A 20,442-nucleotide genomic window follows, 5' to 3' on the forward strand; every position below is an offset into this window, starting at 1 on the left:
ACCCATTTACTCAATAAGTTGGACTTTGGTGGTATCCATGCTTTCGTCTATCCTAGGCTCCCTGATGAGTGCCTATGTTGTAAAAACAATTCCTCTGAGATTACAACTGATCAAGATCAACCATTATCAGTCAGCCCAGAAAGGAATGTCTGTTGAGACAGCCTGTCTCCCAGGGAAGTCTGTCTCACAATGGGCAATTTTAGGAAGGAGAGATGGCAGACTCCTATACAGTCCCCCATAGCTGCTACAACTTCCTCATTCCCAGGCACCCTCACTCACCCCTATTAAAGGTTCCAACCAGCTTTTTTCCCTTGGCAGAATCCTCCATTTCCCAGGGAAGAGAAGATGTCTGTGGTGGCTTTAATGAAAATGTCCCTGAAGGCCTATAAGGAGTGGCATTTTGGGATTTTGTTCTTGTAGGAGGACATGTACCACAGGGGGCAGGCTTTGAGGTTTCAGAAGCTCAAGCCAGGCCCAGTGTCACTCTGTTCCTACTGTCTGCTGATCCAGATGTAAAACTCTTGGCTACTTCTCCAGCACAATGTCTGTCTGCATGCCTCCGTGTTTCCCACCATGATGATAATGGACTAAACCTCTGAACCTATAAGCCAGCCCCAATTAATGTTTTCCTTTATAAGAGTTGTCCCATGGGAAGTACACTTGAACTCATTGGCACAGGGGACCACTTCCTAAATATAACCGCAGTAGCACAGACACTAAGAGAAACAACGAATAAATGGGACCTCCTGAAACTGAAAAGCTTCTGTAAAGCAAAGGGCATGGTCAACGAGACAAAATGACAGCCTACAGAATGAGAAAAGATCTTCATCAACCCCACATCAGACAAAGGACTAATCTCCAAAATATACAACGAACTAAAGAAATTGGTCATTAAAAGAACACATAATCCAATTTTTAAAAAATGGGGTACATACCTAAACAGAGAACTCTCAACAGAGGAATCTAAAATGCCTGAAAGACACTTCAGGAAATGCTCAACATCCTTAGTCATCAGAGAAATGCAAATCAAAAAACTCTGAGATTCTATCTTACACCTCTAAGAATGGGCAAGATCAAAAACACTGATGACAACTTATGCTGGAGAGGTTGTGGGGTAAAGGGAACACTTCTGCATTGCTGGTGGGAGTGAAAACTGGTACAGCCCCTTTGGATATTAGTAGAGCTATTTCTCAGAAAATTAGGAAACAAGACCCAGTAATACCACTTTTGGGTATATACCCAAAAGATAATCAATCATACCACAAGGACATGTGTTCAACCATGTGCATAGCAGCTTTGTTTGTCATAGTCAGAACCTGGAAACAACCTAAATTTCCCTCGACCAAAGAATAAATGAGGAAAATGTGGCACATTTACACAATGGAGTACTACATAGCAGAATAATGAAATCTTGAAATTTGCAGACAAATGGATAGATCTAGAAAACATCATATTGAGTGAGGTAACCCAGATCCAGAAAGACAATTATCATCTGTACTCACTCATAAGTGGTCTTGAACCTAGAGTGGCTCCCAGGAGTCCAAGGAAATGTCCCCAGTTAGTTCCTTGGGCAGCTGAGGATAGGGAACCTGAAATGACCCTATCCTATAGCAATACTGACGAATATCTTGCATATCACCATAGAACCTTCATCTGGTAATGGATGGAGATAGAGACAGAGACCCACACTGGAGCACTGGACTGAGCTCCCAAGGTTCCAATGAGGAGCAGAAGGAGGGAGAACATGAGCAAGGAAGTCAGGATCACGAGGGGTGCACCCACCCACTGAGACAGTGGGGCTGATCTATTGGGAGCTCACCAAGGCCAGCTGGACTGTGACTGAAAAAGCATGGGATAAAATCGGACTCTCTGAACATGGCGAACAATGAGGGCTGATGAGAAGCCAGGGACAATGGCACGGGGTTTTGATCTTACTTAATGTACTGGCTTTGTGAGAGCCTAGCCAGTTTGGATGTTCACCTTCCTAGACATGGATGGAGGGGGATGGACCTTGGACTTTCCACAGGGCAGGGAACCCTGACTCCTCTTTGGACTGGAGAGGGAGGGGGAGAGGAGTAGGGGGAGGGGAGAAGGGTGGGAGGAGGGGGAGGGAAATGGGAGGCTGGGAGGAGGCGGAAACTTGTTTTTTTTTTCTATTCTCAATAAAAATAAATAAATAAATAAACCACTTTAAAGGAAACCAGCCTAAAAAATCATAATCCCAGAAAACCTAGACAACAATGAGGACTCTAAGAGAGACATACATGGATCCAGTCTACATAGGAAGTAGAAAAAGACAAGATCTCCTGAGTAAATTGGGAGCATGGGAGCATGGGGAATGCTCCGTTTCTGTACACATTTGCAGTTGCTGTTGTATGGTTCCCACAGAAACCATCACCCTGTGCAATAGGCTCTCCCAGCCAGGATATTATCCTGCAGAACCACACTAGGCTTTATGGTTCATTTCTTAAGGATGTGTAGAGGCTCTAGGGAAAAGACGGATGGGGGTTAATTAAGAATGGGGTCTGGGTGGGACTGTGAGTAGGAGGAATCTGAGTGACAGGGATGAGACCAGTTAGGGTGACCTGGAGGAGTTATATGGGGAAGGCACCTCAGACCATTTTTTGTTCTATCTTGTAAAGTTATGGACCTCAGGGACCAGGGAAAGTTCCTGGAACTTTCTACAAAGTGAATCTCCTAGTGAGATGAGGGGCATTCCTGGGATCCCTGAGACCTAACCAAGTGACCTTCACAGTAGGTCTCATGAGTTAGCTTGTCCCGGCGTTTGACTGTGTTTCATGTGTGCTCTGGTTGGATGGAGTCGTCCTTCTGCAGGTCAGACTATATCAGAATGAAACAAAGCAAAGTGAGAGAAGAGAAAGGTGGGGGCAGAGAGTGAAAGCAGAGGCTGTCTGAGAGTGACAGATGGTCTTGCCAGGCCTACTTGGGGCCTGGAGCCAGTGAGCAGAGGAGAACAAGGGAGTCATTCCAAATTTTAAAATTTCTTGTGAGATTATTATTTTTTATTGAACAAACCTCTTTTAGACGATATATTCTGATCACACTTTCTCCCCTCCCCACTGACCCAACTCCACACCCTCTCTCTCTTTAAAAAATGAACAAGCAAAACAAAATCAGAAACACCCCACAAAAAAAAATAGCAACCAAAATATACAAGCGAAAGATCAATAAGATAAAAAAAATGCCCAAGAAAAACATTATGAGACAAAAAGTCTCTAACAATACTATTGAGTTCATTTTGTGTTGTCTAACAACTCCTAGATGTGGGACCTACCATAAAGTATGACTAACACACCAGTGAGACCCCATGGGAGAAGGCTCCAGAGAGGAGTGATTGCAGGCAGCCCTGGTCCACTTCCCTGTCTCAGCCCTGGGAACCTGACTCGAGCGTGTGTGTGCTGCCACACTCTCTGAGCTCAGTCACGGGTCAGTCCTGCTGTGTCTGGAAGGTGCTGTTTTCTTGGAGTCATGCATCGCCTCTCGCTCTTACAAACTGTGGCTGTAAGTTGACTGTGCTAACTCCATTTTGGTATCTAGGATAAATTTTGCCTTGCTGAGAAAAGTGCCAGTAGAAATGAACTTAAGGGAAACAGTTCCAGGGAGGAAACAACTCAAGGATCTGGGCTCTTGACAAAGATAGGCCTGAGCTATGTTTTCCAATTGCATATGGCTTTTGCAACTATCTACTTAGATTGTTGTGGTGAGGAAGGAATCCTGGGACTCTCCAGCCAGGATGTGGTTTTCTCGCTCATTTGTAGACCCTGAGAAAGGCACTGGACTACACTTGGGCCCCTGATACCCAGGTGCAGCCACCAGCTGACTGGAATAAAGACTTTCAGTTGGCTCTTCACTATGTCTGTGTGGTCTTCTCAATAGGAGCCTCAAAATAAAACTTTCCACTTCCTCCTCAGCAAAGCTTCCTGTGCCCAGAGGGGAGGGGTTTGATGAAGACATCCCATAGGACTGAGTGTTCCAAGGTCTCTCACGCTCTGCACAAGCCAGTGGTGGGTCTCTGTGTTAGTTTCCATCTATGGTAAGAGGATATTTCATTCGTGATAGCTATGCAAGATACTTACCCATGATTATAGTAGAATGTACCACCTGAGGCTCAGAAGACAACAAGTTTTATGGTTGACTGTGAAAATAGTTCTAGGGGGGACAGACAATTAGTTCTAAGTAGAAAGAAGTTTAATGACATCAGTTTGGTAAATGGGGACGGGGAAGGCTATAGTCTCTGAGGGGGATACCACACTTTGGACAGGTTTATGGCCAGATCATCTGTTGACGATAGGGACCATCACAGTTTTCTATTTCGGCTTCAGCATCAGCGTCAGCATTCAGGCAGCAAACAGCTCTATCTATATTTAAAGGGAGAGCCACCCATTTGATCCTCAGGCCACAGTAGAACTGCTTTATGAGGAAGGGTGCACTGGAACTCAGGGAACAGAGGTACACACTAGTCCAGCTCAGTGGTACCCAGCCTCCACATCTTCTGCAGGGCTGTTCTCGGGCTCCTCTGCATCATCATAATCCTCATCCTGCACCAGGCTCTGGGATGCTGCCGACTCCTCTGCTCCTTCTTCCATAGGGACTGTTTCAATGTATTCATAGACAGCATCTGAGGACAGCTGCCCCATTGCTCCTGAACCTGCAGAGATCATACCAGAACTTTCCAAAAGAAGCTCAGCCACCCTCTCTGGTTCCTGTGGCTCTTGTGCATGATGAGAACCCAGATACAGGGAGACACCCCTGACTGCAGGTGCCCTCAATGAGATCTCTATTGCTCAGGATACACAATGCTCAAAGGTCTGGTGTAGGACGTGTAAGTGTAAGGTCCATAGCTCATCTGTGAAAGATCTCAGTCAGGACAGCACAAGCAATGGTGGGTGAGGCAATGGAGTCCATTGTGTACCTGCAGGATGTCCTCAGCACAGTGGACAAACCCAGAATCCTCCAGACCATAATAATCCAGGAATCTCCCGATATTAACTCAGCATTGGCTATCACGGAGACTTTCCAGCATTCAGGACAATAATTAGAACAGAGAGGGTGTGTGGTAGCTGGAGTCTCACAACGCTTCTCCTACAATTCTGTTCCACTGCCTTTGGGACACATTACCAGCTTGTTCCTTACCCATGCTGATGGCTCTGCTGTGACACCACCGAGCAGCCAGGACCAGAAAAACTATGCCCAGGAGGCAGCTAAGGACCAGGCAGGCAATCTCAGGCAGGGTCCAGACCTCAGGAACAGGTGGTGGAGAAGCCGAAGAATTGCCTATGGAGCACAGAAACAGGTAATGAGTAAAAGTGTGTGCTATGTACCTGGGCCCCCTGGGACAAGCTGATGCTCGGGCTGGAGGACATCAACCTCCCCATGAGCAACCCAGGACAGCTTGATGTCAGTGTTACATTAGCAGGTAACTGCTCATGTAAAATCATCATGTATAACCACTTCTTAAATAGAACCCCAGTAGCACAGATACTTAGAGAAACAAATAAAAAATGGTACCTCCTGAAACTGAGAAGCTTCTGTAAAGCAAAGGACATGGTCAACAAGACATAACGGCTGCCTACAGAATGGGAAAAGAGCTTCACCAACCCCACATCAGACAGAGAGCTGATCTCCAAAATATACCAGGAACTCAGGAGATTAGACATCAAAAGAATAGATAATCCAATGAAAAATGGGGTACAGACCTAAACAGAGAACTCTCAACAGAATAATCTAAAATGGATGAAAGACACTTAAGGAAATGCTCAACATTTTTAGCCATCAGGGAAATGCAAAGCAAAATAACTCTGAGATTCCATCTTATACCTGTAAGAATGGCCAAGATCAAAAACACTGATGACAGCTTATGCTGGAGAGGATTTGGGGTAAGGGGAACACTTCTCCATTGCTGGTGGGAGTACAAACCGGTTCAGTCAATTTGAAAATCAGTATGGCAATTTCTCAGAAAATTAGGAAACAACCTACCTTAAGACCCAGCAATACCACTTTTGAGTATATACCCAATGTCCTCAGCTATGTTCATAACAGCATTATTTGTCATAGCCAGAACCTGGAAACAACCTAAATGTCCCTCGACCAAAGTATGAATAAAGAAAATGTGGTACGTTTACACAATGGAGTACTACACCACAGGAAAAAAAAATCACTATCTTGAATTTTGCAGGCAAATGGATGCATCTAGAAAACATCATATTGAGTGAGGTAACCCAGACCCAGAAAGATAAATGTAATATGTACTCACTCATAAGTGGCTTTTAGGCATAAAACAAAGAAAAAAGCCTGCAGTTCACAAACCCAGAGAACCTAGACAACATAGAGAACCCAAAGACATACATGGACCTAATCTACACACGAAATAGAAAAAGACAAGATCTCCTGAGTAAATTGGGAGTGTGAGGATCATAGGAGGAGATAGAAGGAAGGGAGGGGGTGGAGAAAAAATATATAGCTCAGTAAAGAATAAAAAGAAAAGATCATCTGTGTTAACAGAGCAAGATGCCCCAGGAAAGAGGACCCAAGTGCTCAGTCCTAGGTTGAGGAAAGGAGAAAGTCCATGTGGGGGTTCTCATTGTCTTTCCCTCTGCTCTGGTATGGACATGCTGTCCAGTAGGATACAGCCTACTCTGACAAAACCACATAGTCTGTAAGTTAAAGGCTCCTAGAAGGGGCTGCTTATGACCAGGAGTTTGGTCCCCCATGTTTTCCCATCCAGCAGGCATAGGAGAGATGAGCAGTCTCCATCACAGACTGGGAGATCATCCCCACAGATTTATATCTGACACAAAGTGTGCCCATGGCATGTGGTCTCGGCGGTTCTCAAGAAAGGTCAGGAAAGGGTGCCTTTGCAGGCCGTCCAGGTAATGATGGATGAGCGGAGGGAAGGATTAACAAAGAGTCACTTACCTGAAGCCACGGTCCCAGAGATGTCTGCAAAAGAAATGCAGGTTGGGGAATTACCAACCACCTTCAACGACACAAATGGGCCCATACTTTGTGGGTGGCAGCCACCAGGTCAGCATGAGCTATATAGGACGGAGGGTGGCAATCTGTCCCTGGAGCACCAATGGTACCCTAAATGTTGGGGTCCTGTGCTCAAGGATTTGTCTGAGCAGAATAAGGGTAGAAAATAGCCAGAAATATCAATCTTTCTCTTCCCACCACTGTGTGCTGCCTCACTCACCTAAGCAGCGTACGCCAGCATCCTCCTTGTGGGAGCAGTCTCCATAGCCCCACGGTTCCGCCTGGCAGGTTCCCAGAGATGTCTCAGTGCCTCGGCATCCCACTTCATCTAGCCATACAGGCCCTGAACCAGGCCCAAAGGCACCATTGTGCAAGGCAGCTATGGCCGGGCCACAGCCCAGCTGCCGGCACACAACTTCTGCATCTGCCAGGTCCCAGGAGTCATCGCACACTGTGCCCCAAGAACCTGCATGCCAGAATTCTACTCGTCCAGAGCAGCCATCCTCACCCCCAAACACGCGAAGCGCACCTTCCTCTGGAAAGGGGTCAACAATCAGTGCATGATGCTTTCCGGCTGATGAGTTCTTAGGAGACTTGTGGAGGAAGAGTTACCTGGGCAGTTAAGTGTTGATGAGCAATTGGGAACCTGCCCCATATCCTGAGAAACTTCAGTCTTTTCTGTGTGGAAATTAAGAATGTCATAAGTTCAGGAACCTAAAATCTAGGAACTACTTTCTTTCCCTCATGCTGTCTCCCCATAACTAGAGGGAGAAAAAAAATCTCTAGGTCTCAAAGGAGAGCCACAAAGCCTGAGAATTCCACACACTATTCCCCCTCTGAGCCGTCTTTACGAGAAACAGGAAGCAACAGGATCCTGAGCTGAGTCTCTACGATCCACACCCCACCCAGAGCCCCAGTGAGCCCCCTTGGAAACGCACAACACAGCTCACCTGTACACACCAGCCAGGCCTCCTCTCCGCTGAGGCAAGAATGCCTGTTCCAGGGCTCCGAGGGGCATTGCCACAAGGATCTGTCATGCTTGTCTCTGCACTGAATGGACTTCAGCCAGACAGTCTCAAGTGTAGACGAGCTCCTTGGCCTGGCCAGCAGCTGCCCTTGGGACCCACAGCCCATTTGTCCACACAGAACCCTCAGGGAGGCAGCATTCAAGGACTGGCACACGCCACCCCAGGTCCCATTGTAGAAAACTTCCAGGCGTCCTGTGCAAGCCTGGCTGTGTTCCTGCAGCCTTATATCAGTGAATTCTGCAGACAGAGGGCTCAGTCAGCCAGGCAGAGTTGGGGAGGACTGGGGTGTGTCAAGCTGGACCTGTAGCACCCACCTGAACAGACCACGCCTGCATCCTCCTTGTGCCCACAGTCTTGTTGGCCCCAGCCTCCTGATGGGCACTCCCAGAGAGTAGCCTCCTCACCCAGGCAGCCCAGTTCGTCCATCCAGATGCGCCCAGTACCTGCTCCAAAATGGGCAGCCCCGGGGGCATTGAGGGCATAGCCACAGCCCAGCTGCCTGCAGACGACGTGGGCATCGCGCAGGTCCCAAGCATCATCGCATACAGTGCCCCATGTGCCCTGATAGAACACTTCAACACGCCCAGCACAGCGGCCCTTACCCTCTGCCAACCGTATGCGCAAGCTCCCTGCAGAGAGGAGAGACCCAGTCAGGGCACACTGGACTACATGAGCAAAGCAGGAACCCAGGGTGGGGGAGGGGGAGGAGATGACACCCCACACTCACACTCACCTGAGCATACCACACCCGCATCCTGCAAAGTTCCCGCAGTCACCAGCTGAGACACGGACACATTGCACCGGGTCAGGTGGGTCTCAGAGCCCAAGCACTGCACCAGGCTCAACCCCACAGGGACTGTCTTGTGGCCTGGTGCTGGAGCGTCATAGGCTCGCTGTGCCTCACCACATCCCAGCTGTCGGCACACCACAGCAGCATCACGCAGGTCCCAGGCGCTGTCCAGCACACGCCCCCACACACCATCCAGGAAGATTTCCACTCGTCCATCGCAATGGCTCTGTCCATCCCTCAGCCGCAGAGCATCCTGGAGACCTGACAGAGAGAAACTCTGAAGGGCAGAGGACCAGTGCATCGAGGAGTCTCACCTATCCTCATCCTCCCAACCCTTTCCCGCCTCTGTCCATCAGTCCTGCTTACCTTCTCCTTCACAGTCTCATGACTGCCTGAACTCACCTGAGCAGATAACGGAGGCTGGGTTTTCCACAGTGCATGCCTGGGCCCCTAGCGTGCTTGCTGGGCAGCTCAGCAAGTGGGGCTCTGTCCCTGAACAGCGAAACACATCTGTCCAGATAGGTTCCCTCACATTTCCAAAGTGGCCTCCGTGGGGTATGGCCACTGCACGGCCACAGTTGAGCTGCTGGCAGAGCACCATGGCGTCTGCTAAGTCCCAGTGGGCAGCACAGAGGGGCAGCCAATTCTCCTTTACCCGAAGCTCCACACGGCCCTCACAGCGGCTGCTGCCATTGACCAGCCGGAACTCTAAGGGAGAGTTGGAATCAGTGAAATTCCCACATCCCAGAGCTGCGGACACCCATGTTCAGTGTGAGTCTCTTACAGACAGGACACGTGCAAACTGGGCACACACAGACTAAGCAGGAGAGTATCTTTGCAGAGTGCTGCTACTCAAGGTAGGCTAAGTAGCTCCTGAGCCCCGGCCCTACACAACTCCATCCCTTCCTCCTCAAACCCCCACATCCCCAATACCTCTACCCTTCCTATCTCAGGGATCATGCTAGGGGAACTAGAAGCATCAAATTTCTTGAAATTGAATATGGGACATCTCTAGTGTGATAATGCCTTCAACGTTGGCTACACACAGCAGGTATGAACACTAGGCAATTAAGTGGCCTGGATACAGTGTAACACAACAGAGAATTAACCTACAGACTAAGAGAAGAATAGTTTTTTCTGATCACTAAAGGAAATCTCTCTGTGTTGCCTCAATAACCATTTTACCTATGAAAAGACGTTCAAAAGCAACATACCACACAATCCTAAGCACGTGGTCTTTAATCTGCTCCATGAAACCATGAAAAGAACTGTAAAATGTGAGGACTATGTGCAATGTCTCTGTAAACTGAATCTCAACAACCTGTAGGAATGATGAAATGGACCAAAAAGAAAATTGTGTGGCCCAAGTATATTTCTGCAGGATTTAAGGGTAGACATGAGCAGAACAGAAGAACCAAGGAACATAATGATAGACCCACTGATATTATCCCAAATGAACAGTGCCCTGGAGATCTATGGGGTACCCCTAAGCAGATAAGCATGTCTATAAAGAACGTACTGAAAAGAAAAGGATAGAACCAATCTCAGTTTTTTTAAAAGAAAATCCTGAATTTCATTCAGTATCTAAAGCTACACATGCAATAAGAGGCTTCCTAGGAAAACCAAGAATAGAATGGCCACACAGGTCAATAATCCCACTTCCGGTCATCTAGCCAAACACACTCAAAAGAGCATGTGGAAGAGACAAAGGCCCTTATGTGTTTATTTCAGCACTATCCACAATGGGACATGGAGTTGACTTAGGTATCCCTTAAAGAGTGACTCGGTAAGGAAAGCATGGTGTGTGATAATGTGAATAGCTATGGGCCCCATAGACACATGCCTTTGAATGCTTGCCCATAGGAAGTGGCACTATTCAGAGGTGTGGCCTTGTTGATGTAGCTATGATCTTGTTGGAGGAAGTGTGTCACTGTGGGGGTAGGTTTTGAGGTCTCCTATGCTCAAGCTACTCCCAACGACACACTTCACTTCCTGTTGCCTGGGGATCAAGATATAGAACTCTCAGCTCCTTCTCCAGCACCATGTCTGCCTGCATGCTGCCATGTCCCACCATGATAATGGACTAAACTTTTGAAGCTGTAAGCCACCCCCAGTTAAATATTTTCCTCTATAGGAGTTACCATAGCCATGCTGTCATAGCAATAGAAACTCTAAGACAGTGTGTATGAACAAGATGATAGGTATCTCCGCCACTGAAAAGACTGAACTTTGCCATTTGGAGGAATATACACAGGAAAGAAGACATTAAGCAAAATAAATCAGTCACCAGGTGACACAAAACACAAGTTCTTATCTTCATGAGGAAGATGCTGATAGAACAACAGGACAGAATCACATATGGTTACCAGAGCCAAGAAGGGAGGATTGGGAGTTGAGGGAGAACGGTTAAATGTGTCATGGAACAACCAGACTTATAATGCTTTCTAATGTGGCTGACCACAACTTGTGGAATATTTCCAAATAGTTAGAGGATAAGGTGTTGAATGTTCTCAACAAAAAAGTCATGTCTGAGATGACAGATACGCCAGTTACCCAGACCTGACCAGTGCAGATTATAACATGAATTTCCATGTCAGACTGCACCCCTTAAATACAGACACTAAGTACATGTTAATTAAACATGGGAAATATTTTACACATAGTACACACAGAATACACATCTTAAAAGATAAATTGCACAAGACCTACATTGAGGGTAGCAGACCTCCTTGGACTTGTAAAGCTTTAGATGTGACACCAAAGAACAAGACAAGGCAGAAAACTGGTTGGAATGAAGCAAAGTTGAGTTGTGTATACAAATGGGCCTCATCACCAGGGAAACAACACACATGGCAGGGCTGAGAGCCATGTATTACTAAGGCCTGCCATAGAGAATATGCGGAACCATCAGTACTACCCCCAAACTACCCCCTGTTCTGAGATCTGTGACAGAGCTGTGCAGTCATTTCCCAAAAGGTGAAAAAGGAAAGCAGACACATGAGAGGAGAGAAATGTGAAAAAGAGACCATGGAAATTCTAGGACAGGAGAGAACACAAGCCCTGAGCACCTGCCCACAGCTATCCATCCATGGTCATCACAGTCCATCACTCAGATTACTGATCCTACTAACACAACCCAACACCCTTCTAGGTTGTGAACGGACTCACTTTCCCCTGAGCAGGTTAATGCAGCATCTTGATCATGGCCACACTGGTGTCCAGGCTCCCTCTGGCAATGGAACAGCAGTGATTCATTGCCCACACAGCGAAAGGCCTCTGTCCACACTGGCCCTGATCCATGGCCGAATTGGGAACTCTCGAGTATGGATACAGCAGTGCCACACCCCAGCTCTTGACAAACCACCTGGGCCATGGGCAGGTCCAGGTCATCGTAGCAGACAGAGCCCCAGGTAAGTCCTCGAAGAACCTCCAGGCGTCCTTCACAGGGGTGTGTGCCACCCAGCAGCCGAGCCTCCACGTGACCTGAAGACAAACACTAAATGAAGCAAATAAGGTCAAGGCAGGGTTCCTGCAGGTCACTGGAGTGAAGTGATGCCTGCCACCCAGTCCCCCAGTGAGGAATGGTAGAGGAGGACAGGGACAGTGGCCCACAAGGCAACTTCTGAGGGTCTACACAAGGATGTTGAAACTGCCCCTCATACCTCACTTGGAAACTGGAACCCACACAGATTTTGAACATAAATATTCTCCTAGTATTTTTGCTTCTAGAGAGACATGGGCCCCATGTCATCACAAGCAAGGCAAATGGGCTCTACCCCAATAGCTCCTCAAACCCAGAGTGCAGACTAGACATGAGCTATGGGCAGAACACACAGTGCAACGACACTATCCAAGGACATCCCTGGACCACCCTGAATCACCTCAGTAGTAATGGTGACAAACTCTTCAATGGAGAGAATTCTATTGACTCTGTGCTTGGAGACAGATAGATAAATCTCCTTTGTTCATCTTGAGATATCCAACATCTAGACTAAAATGCTCAGGGTGAAGCATCCCTACCTCTGCACACTACCTATTACATTGGTTGGAAGATACCAGTGTCTCTGCCTCTTATTTAGAGTCATATCACTCTAATTTAGGGTGGTAGTGCCCTGGGGCCTGAGACCATAAGCACCCTGAGTGTCTTCCCCACATCAGGGCACTCATCCGGCACTGATAGCAGGAACTCATACACTGTGCCAGGGCCCAGACAGCACCATCAGTCTGATGCCTCCAGCAGTCAGAGCAAAACAGTTCCAGATATGAGAAGGTCAAGGATCCTCCACCTAACAAGGTCACAGAGGCTGCAGCTATTAAGTCCAGAACCACACAGGACAGCAAGAACCTTTCTCTGCCTCAAACAGAAACTCTGTCTGAACACCTGAGCACTTCTAAGATCAGTATAGCATTAACAGACAGACTTAGCAATTTCATCTCCAAATCTGAATACTTGTCCTATGTATAGCCATCAGGGATGCATAACTCCCTATGGAAACATCCCTGCCTACCAGGTAGCCACACAAGAAAGTCCATACAATAAGGTTGGTATAAAAACTAATGACCAACTGAGTAAGTAGATATGACGCCACCATTTCCAACATGGCACATATGTCTACTTAATGGTGAGGCATTATGAACAATTGAATGTCAGGAGGAAACACAATACACACTGATGAACTTTGCCCTGTGAGTTTGCGTCTGGTTTTCTGCAAAGAAATCTCTCAATAAATCCACACCATTTGGTTTCACACATTTGATTCTAAGAGGTGGAGTATGCAATGATCTCCATTTCCTTCTTTCGAACTGATTCGTTTGTGTACAAGGAATAGATAATGAACTTCAATTGTGCTGACAGATCTCAGCAAATAAAAAGGTATATCCAGAACTTTCTGCATAAGTTGCAGCAGAAACTAATAAAAATTTAAGTCAAAAAAATTTAAGGTTTCTTAGTAAAACTATTAAGAAGACCAGGATAGAGCTGCAAGATAGTGTCTTCTATAAATGACATAGAAGCTGTACCCAAGAGGTCACAAAAATAAGACTACCGAAAGAATACCTAAAAATGACAACACCAATTGGCATGCCAACATGGATGGGGAAATTCTCTTGGGCTTCACCCGTAGAACAAGAACTACAGGCACTTGTTGGTTGATGGGAAAGAGAGAATCAGTTCTCAACAGAAGCTAGACTCCTGCTAGGCCAGCCAGTCCCAAGAATCAGCCCTGAACACATGAGCAACACTAATGATCTCAGCGGGGTGTGGTTATAAACTGATATGCATATATTTAACAATTATAATTAGGAAACAGGAAATCAGGAGTTTGAGAGGGAGTGGAAGGGACGTGATGAGTAGAAAGGAAGGGAAAGAATTATATACATACGGAACTCATACATAAAATTCTCAAAAAAAATTACAAAGAATACTAGGGTGTGTGCCAATAAAATAATTAGCCTTAGAGTCAGGCAGGCAATTCCCACCTCTCTTCTTGTTCTCCGTTACCATCTCTTCATTCTCACTGTGCTCGCTAGTTTTACATCAACTTGACACAAGCTAGAGTCCTCAAAGAGAAAGGTTTCAGCTGAGGAAATGCCTCCATAAGATTTGGCTGTGGCAAGCCTGGTGAGCATTTTCTTAATTATTGATTGATGTGGGAGGGCCCAGGTCATTGTGGGTGGGGCCATCCCTGGGCTGATAGCCCTGGTTTCTATAATAAAGCAGGCTGAGCCAGCCACTGGGAGCAAGCCAGTAAGCAACACCTCTCCACAGCCTCTGTATCAATTCCTGCTTCCAGGTTCCTAACCCTGCTTGAACAGGAACTGCTATTGATAATAAACTGTTATATGGAACTGTGAGTGAAAGAACGCCTTCTCTTCCCAAGTTACTTTTGATCGTGGTGTTTTATCACAGCAATAGCAACCCTAAGACACTTTGGCATCTGGCTCTTAGGTTCCCATCCTCGCAACTGAACTCCATTCAGTAGAAACTCCAACTCTTGGTAGAGTCCCTAGGTCCTCTAATTCTACAGTCACTGTCTTTCCGGATACATCCATTGTCCTACTGCAGCCCACCTGCAGGATCCACTCCTCTAACCACACTGCCAACCCCCTGGGGTCCTCACAGCTTGTGTGGGCAGGATCCCCCTCGCTCTTCCCGAAAGGCCCTTTCAGACTTCTCTCCAAATCCTCTCCAGTCTTCTCAGCACCGCCTGACCTGAAGAAGCACTCTCTACCAAGGGACCTGCAGTCACTACACTTTCCTAAGATGCAGAAGGAGCAGCAAAAACCAATGAATGGAGCACACACCAATGAAGACAAAGCCAGAAAACAAACCCTAGGATCAACTCATTCATCAACTCCAGACGCCTATACCCCAGCACAGAAATTCAAACACGAACAAGAAACTTCATGCTTCCAAGGAGGCCAGTTACTGCATTAAAGTAAGCCAAGAAAAATACAATATAGCTGAAGCATATGACAGGAACTTCAAGTAGCAACTGCAAATATGTCCAAGGACCTTCGAGAGGTTATGAATAAATTCCTGAATGAAGGCCATGAAAACACACACACACACACACACACAAAAAAAAAAAAAAAACAGTTGAGTGAAATAATGAAAAGAGTTCAAGAAAAGGAAGTAAAAATAAACTCACGATAGAAACCCCAAACTTAAATAAAATTGGGACTTAAAAATTTAGGAAAACAAACAAAAACTTCAAAGGGAAGCCTCACCAATGGAGTTCAAGATGTGAAAAGAGAATTTCAGGTCTCAAAGATAGATAGATATGGACACCTCGGTCAAAGAAAGTGTTAATTTTTTTTTAAAAAAAAAAAGGAAAACTAAATAGAAGAGCTAGGGAAGAACATAAAGCACTCATTAAAGAAAAAAATCCACCCAGAGAACATTACAACTCTAAATATTTATACACACAACATAAAAAAGGAACCCAAGTTCACAAAAGAAACAGTACCACAACTAAAATCACATATTGACGCCCACACATTGAAACGGGGTGATTTCAATAACCTACCCTCACCAATAGGCAGGTCATCCAAACAATTCCTGAACGGAGAAATGCTAGAGTTAAACAATTTCATAAAAATGTACCTAACAGGCATCTGGGTAAACTAATGATGCAACCACTCCATGGCACGGGAAGACTTTATTGCAGATGTGAGAGAGAGAACAGTTAGAAGAATCCGGGAGAGTCCACAGCAGAGAGAGAAGGTAGACTGGACATGGCCAGGGCTATTCTCAAGAGGAGGGAGAGTAGCAGGGGGTAGACAACAGAGAAAACAGTGACAATGGCAGGGGCAGAGCACAGAGAGACGAGTCAGAAGAGGTGGGCTGTAAGAAAGAGTGACTGCGGAAAGAAACTGGCCAGAGACTGACGTGGGAGCTTTGAAATGCATAGCAAACACTTGTGAGTAGGGACCGAGGGGGCCTGGAGGCCAGCGTGGACCTTGATTACCTGATGGGTACCTCGGTATATGTTAACTGGAGAGCCATATGCCCATTTTGCCTGAGGAAAGGAGAATGACTTCTTTTGGTAGACAGAATACAACTTTGTAAGTTCCAGAGGAATGCTGGCTTTTATCTAACCACCAGAAAGGCTCCAATAGTTCAAGTTGAGCCCATTTCTGGATATTTGGGTTGCCTTTTGGAGTTCGGGAGATTGGAGTTTTCTTTGGGCCTGACAACATATACAGAACATTTCGCCCCAGCACAAAAGAATATATTTTCTTTTCAGCAGCTCATTGGCCTTTCTCCAAAACTTACTACATACTAGGGCACAAAGCAAGTCTCAACAGATACTAAAAAATTGAAATAAAACTTTGTATCCTATCTGACCATTATGACTCATGACTTAAATATCAGCAACAATAGAAGCAAAAAAAGTACACAAACCCATGGAAATTGAGCAACTCACTGATGAATGAAAAAAAATGGGTCAAGATAAAAATCAATAAGAGAATTTTAGAATTGAATAAAAGCAAAAACACAACATACTCAAACCTATAGGACACAACGAAGGCAAGTTCATAGCCCTTAGTGTCCACGCTAAAAAACTGGAGAGATAGCATGTTGTAACTTAGTGACACACCTGCAAGCTGTAGAAAACAAGAAGAAAAAACACACAAAAAAAGAATAGATGGGAAGAAATAGCCAAACTTAGGGTTGAAATTAATGAAATAGAAACAAGCAAACAAAAAAACATCAAAAATAATCAATGAAATGAAAAGTTGATTCTTTGAGAAAAAAAGTAAGATTAACAAACCTTGGGCAAAATTAACTATATGAAATAAAAGAAAATCCAAATTAATAAAATTAGAGATGAAAAAGAGAACATTACAATAGATACCAAGGAGATTCAGAGTCCATAAGCTCCAAGGTCCAAACTGGAAAGAAATCCTGGGCAGAGTAGCACCAACAACATATTTGCTCCCAGAGGGATCTCCCAATGGCTCCTGGTAGCAGTGTGGAATGGTGTCAACCATGACGTAACTAAGATTCCGTTGACCTTGTACTGTGGGGCAGATGCCTGATCCTATTTCCTCATATGGAGACACCCACTTTCCACACTGACACACTCATCATAGGGCATTCCTACCTGTGCACACCACCTGGGTGTAAGATACAAGGTCACACTGCTCTGCAAAGTTCACATTGATCTTGCAGAAGGAAGTGTTAGGCTCCGTGCCTTGGCAAGACACGAACTTCTGGTCTTGACTTCCAGCCCCTGCTCCTTGGTGAGCTCTGGACCACTGCAGAGCCGTGCCGCACGCCAGGTCTCTGCACAGGACACTTGCCTCTTCCTTCTGCAGGTCACACTTCAGGATGGGGACAGACCCACTCAACAACTCGGGAGACCCAGCACACGGACTGGCACCTCCGGCCAGTATGACTTGCTGAAAGCTTGCACCTGGTAGCACAGGAGAAAAAACCCACTCCTAGAAGCCACTGCCAAGAGAGCATGATCAGGGTCTGCAGACTGGCATTTTTAGTTTGAAGTAAGTGCACAGGAGCCCTGGTGGTGTTGCTTTTACTGTTACCCCAGAAGAACAGGCAAACAGAGCCCATCCTCCCAGAATACTATCACAGACAGGTGTACGGGAGAGGCAGTAACTCACAGGAGAGCTTGAGACAGGGCTCGTTCCTCACAACCTGTCCTGTCCCCCTGACTTAAGTTGTGTCTGCTGCAGTGACAGTGTACAGGGATCCTGAGGTGTTCCCTGAGGTAATCTAGGCACATCCGTGATATTTAGAGCCAATGGCTGACTTAAAAAAAAAAAATACAGGAAAAAAAATTACTGAGAAGGGGAACAAGGAGAGTGAGAACTGGTTTTCTTTAGAACAGAGAAGGTAAGCTTCCCTCATGGTCTCTCACCATGGGACTCTCTGGGGGCAAGAGGCTCCCACCTGACCACACCCCTCCTCGCCTGGACACTTACCTCAGTGCCTCTAGCTCCAAGGCAGGAAAGGAGCCCAGGGGAGACTAGGAATCTGAGTAGCCCCTGTCTGACTCACCTGCGCAGTTAATTGACACCACACACTGGCACTTGCAGTCACTGAGGGGCCCCCAGGTCCCTAGAGAACAATTCCAGAGGGTGGCCTCCTCACCGCTACAGTTGGTACCATACAGCCAGGGTGCCGTCATCTCTTCAGGCCTCAGAATATACTGGTAGGTAGAGCGTGCGTGACTGCAGCCAAGCTGTCTGCAGGTCGCAGAAGCTTCCTGCATGCCCCAGTGGTCACCACACACGAAGCCTTGATGCCCGCCATGCTCCACTTGCAGACGGCCATCACATTGGTCTGTACCATCTATGAGATTCAGGGCATCCTCCCCAGTCAGTCCTTCCGGGATAAGACGTGAGTCAGATGGAGAAAATACTGGGTGGGGATTTCATTCCAAGTTCTCCTTGACTAGAAAACTCACTCATCATCACTGTCTACCAGTTACTCCCTCCTTTTTTAGATTCCCTCACTATGAATATTCTGAATTAGCACAGAATCATCACAGAATCAAGATGGTTGTTTTAGCAAAACAGAAACTAGCAGAAACTAACGCAAAGAAATAAGGCAGCAGACATCACCAGCACTATGCTACCGCTGACCTCCGTTGCCAATATTTTACACACCTGCGTCCCTGACAAGTGGTAAACAGCAGTGTCCACTCACCAGTAGGGAGGGTCCAGCAGGTCAGCAATAGGGGAAACAGAGCCAGAGAGGATCCTGCCATTCTGGATCTCAGGCAGGGTCAGCTCCCCAAACTGATAGTCTCAGTAACAGTGCTTGTTCTGCCTCCAGGCAAAAGGTGGGCTCTAATCTACAGTGATGCTGTTCTAGAGCCAGAGCCTGTAATCACCCTGGGAGCCTCCCCTACATCAGAGCTGCCATCTGTAACCCAACGAAGGCTTTCCCTCACTGTGCCACACCAGTAGTGTGCTTCCTGCAGCTGGTACCCAGCGTAACCCCAGGTGGAAGGGGGGCAAAAAGCCTCCCAGCAAGTTCTCAATGGCTGTGCCTCATGAAGCTGGAGTCAAGCAAGACACTAAGTATCTTTCCCTCCCTCAAACAGAAGATCTGGACAAGGACTGGGATCTTTCCAAGACTGGTTAATTATTAGTAAATAGACTTAAAAATTTCATCATGTCACATTTTTCTCCCTCTCTGGGAGCTTCTCTTAGGGCCCCTACGAGTTCACTCCACCAGAAGTCACAGAAATGCCTACACATCCCGCTAACAAAAAAAGGTTATTTGTAAACTTGCCAACTGCATGAAAGAAGCTGGAGCCACCGCCAACAAGGTGCTCAGGAGGTTTGTGGAGCTTCTCGGTGGGAAAGATTGAGAAGTATGAGGAGGGAGACAGGCAAGAGAAGTAAAGTGGATGTCCACTCCCAGGAAGGAGACAGGACCCAGCCATGTGGAGACAGACAAGAGGGCAACCCTCTTTTAACTGGGAATCCTCAGCAAAACCTCAGGCTTTTGTCTGAGCTATCATATCCTGGTCACCAACTCCCCTCCTACATGCCATTGTCCTAACGTCACGTTTAACAATGCTTAATAGTCCAGGAAAATTGGGACCAACACTCTTGGAAGAACCTCTATGAACCAGGCCCCATGGCAGTTCATTCGCCCACAACACGAAAGGTTCTGTTCTCTGCTGTAATACGATCCGATCTGAGGGTCAATGTTATAACTGAATGCCAGAAGAAGCCAAGCTCTGCCAGGACTTCATGCGGGCCCATGCTTATAAGACAACAGATAATAACACAAACGTGCAAGCTGGTCCACATGGCACAGGGAAAGGACACCAGGAAACACACTTCCCAGACAGGTTGTGTGGGAGAGGAGAGTAGATGTCTTTTTCATAGAGTTCTCATTCAGTGAGAAGATCGCACACAGGGGTCATTAGTGGGAAGATACAGACAGAGTGTGACCATGGATTGGTCTCAGGAGAATTGTAGTCCAAGAATACTCTGGCCATGGAGGATGGGATTCTGAATAAATATGACCACAAGTGATCTGAAAATATTGGATTGCGTTGGCCACCATTCATATTCCAGTGTGTGCTGGACGAAAGACATGGTAGACAGACAAATTCTAAAGCCTCGGATGTATCAACAGGCCAC

General features: G+C 46.5%; 1 protein-coding gene across 1 annotated transcript; it reads right to left on the reverse strand.

Moving 5' to 3' along the window:
* Positions 1 to 4,487: 4,487 nt before the first annotated feature.
* On the reverse strand, positions 4,488 to 19,049 carry LOC121458102 (scavenger receptor cysteine-rich domain-containing protein SCART1-like). The gene is made up of 13 exons (XM_041667226.1): positions 18,989 to 19,049; positions 18,338 to 18,664; positions 17,421 to 17,732; positions 11,980 to 12,294; positions 9,214 to 9,519; positions 8,755 to 9,072; positions 8,336 to 8,650; positions 7,944 to 8,258; positions 7,606 to 7,671; positions 7,214 to 7,528; positions 6,937 to 6,960; positions 5,155 to 5,295; positions 4,488 to 4,669 (listed from the first exon to the last, which is right to left on the reverse strand). Exons 1-13 carry the CDS (start codon positions 19,047 to 19,049, stop codon positions 4,488 to 4,490), a joined length of 2,997 nt encoding a protein of 998 aa, XP_041523160.1.
* Positions 19,050 to 20,442: the final 1,393 nt, after the last annotated feature.

This window comes from Microtus oregoni, unplaced genomic scaffold (genome assembly GCF_018167655.1).
Source record: "Microtus oregoni isolate MIOR12 unplaced genomic scaffold, Mior012 000016F_ref0000370, whole genome shotgun sequence".
Classification (NCBI taxonomy): domain Eukaryota; kingdom Metazoa; phylum Chordata; class Mammalia; order Rodentia; family Cricetidae; genus Microtus; species Microtus oregoni.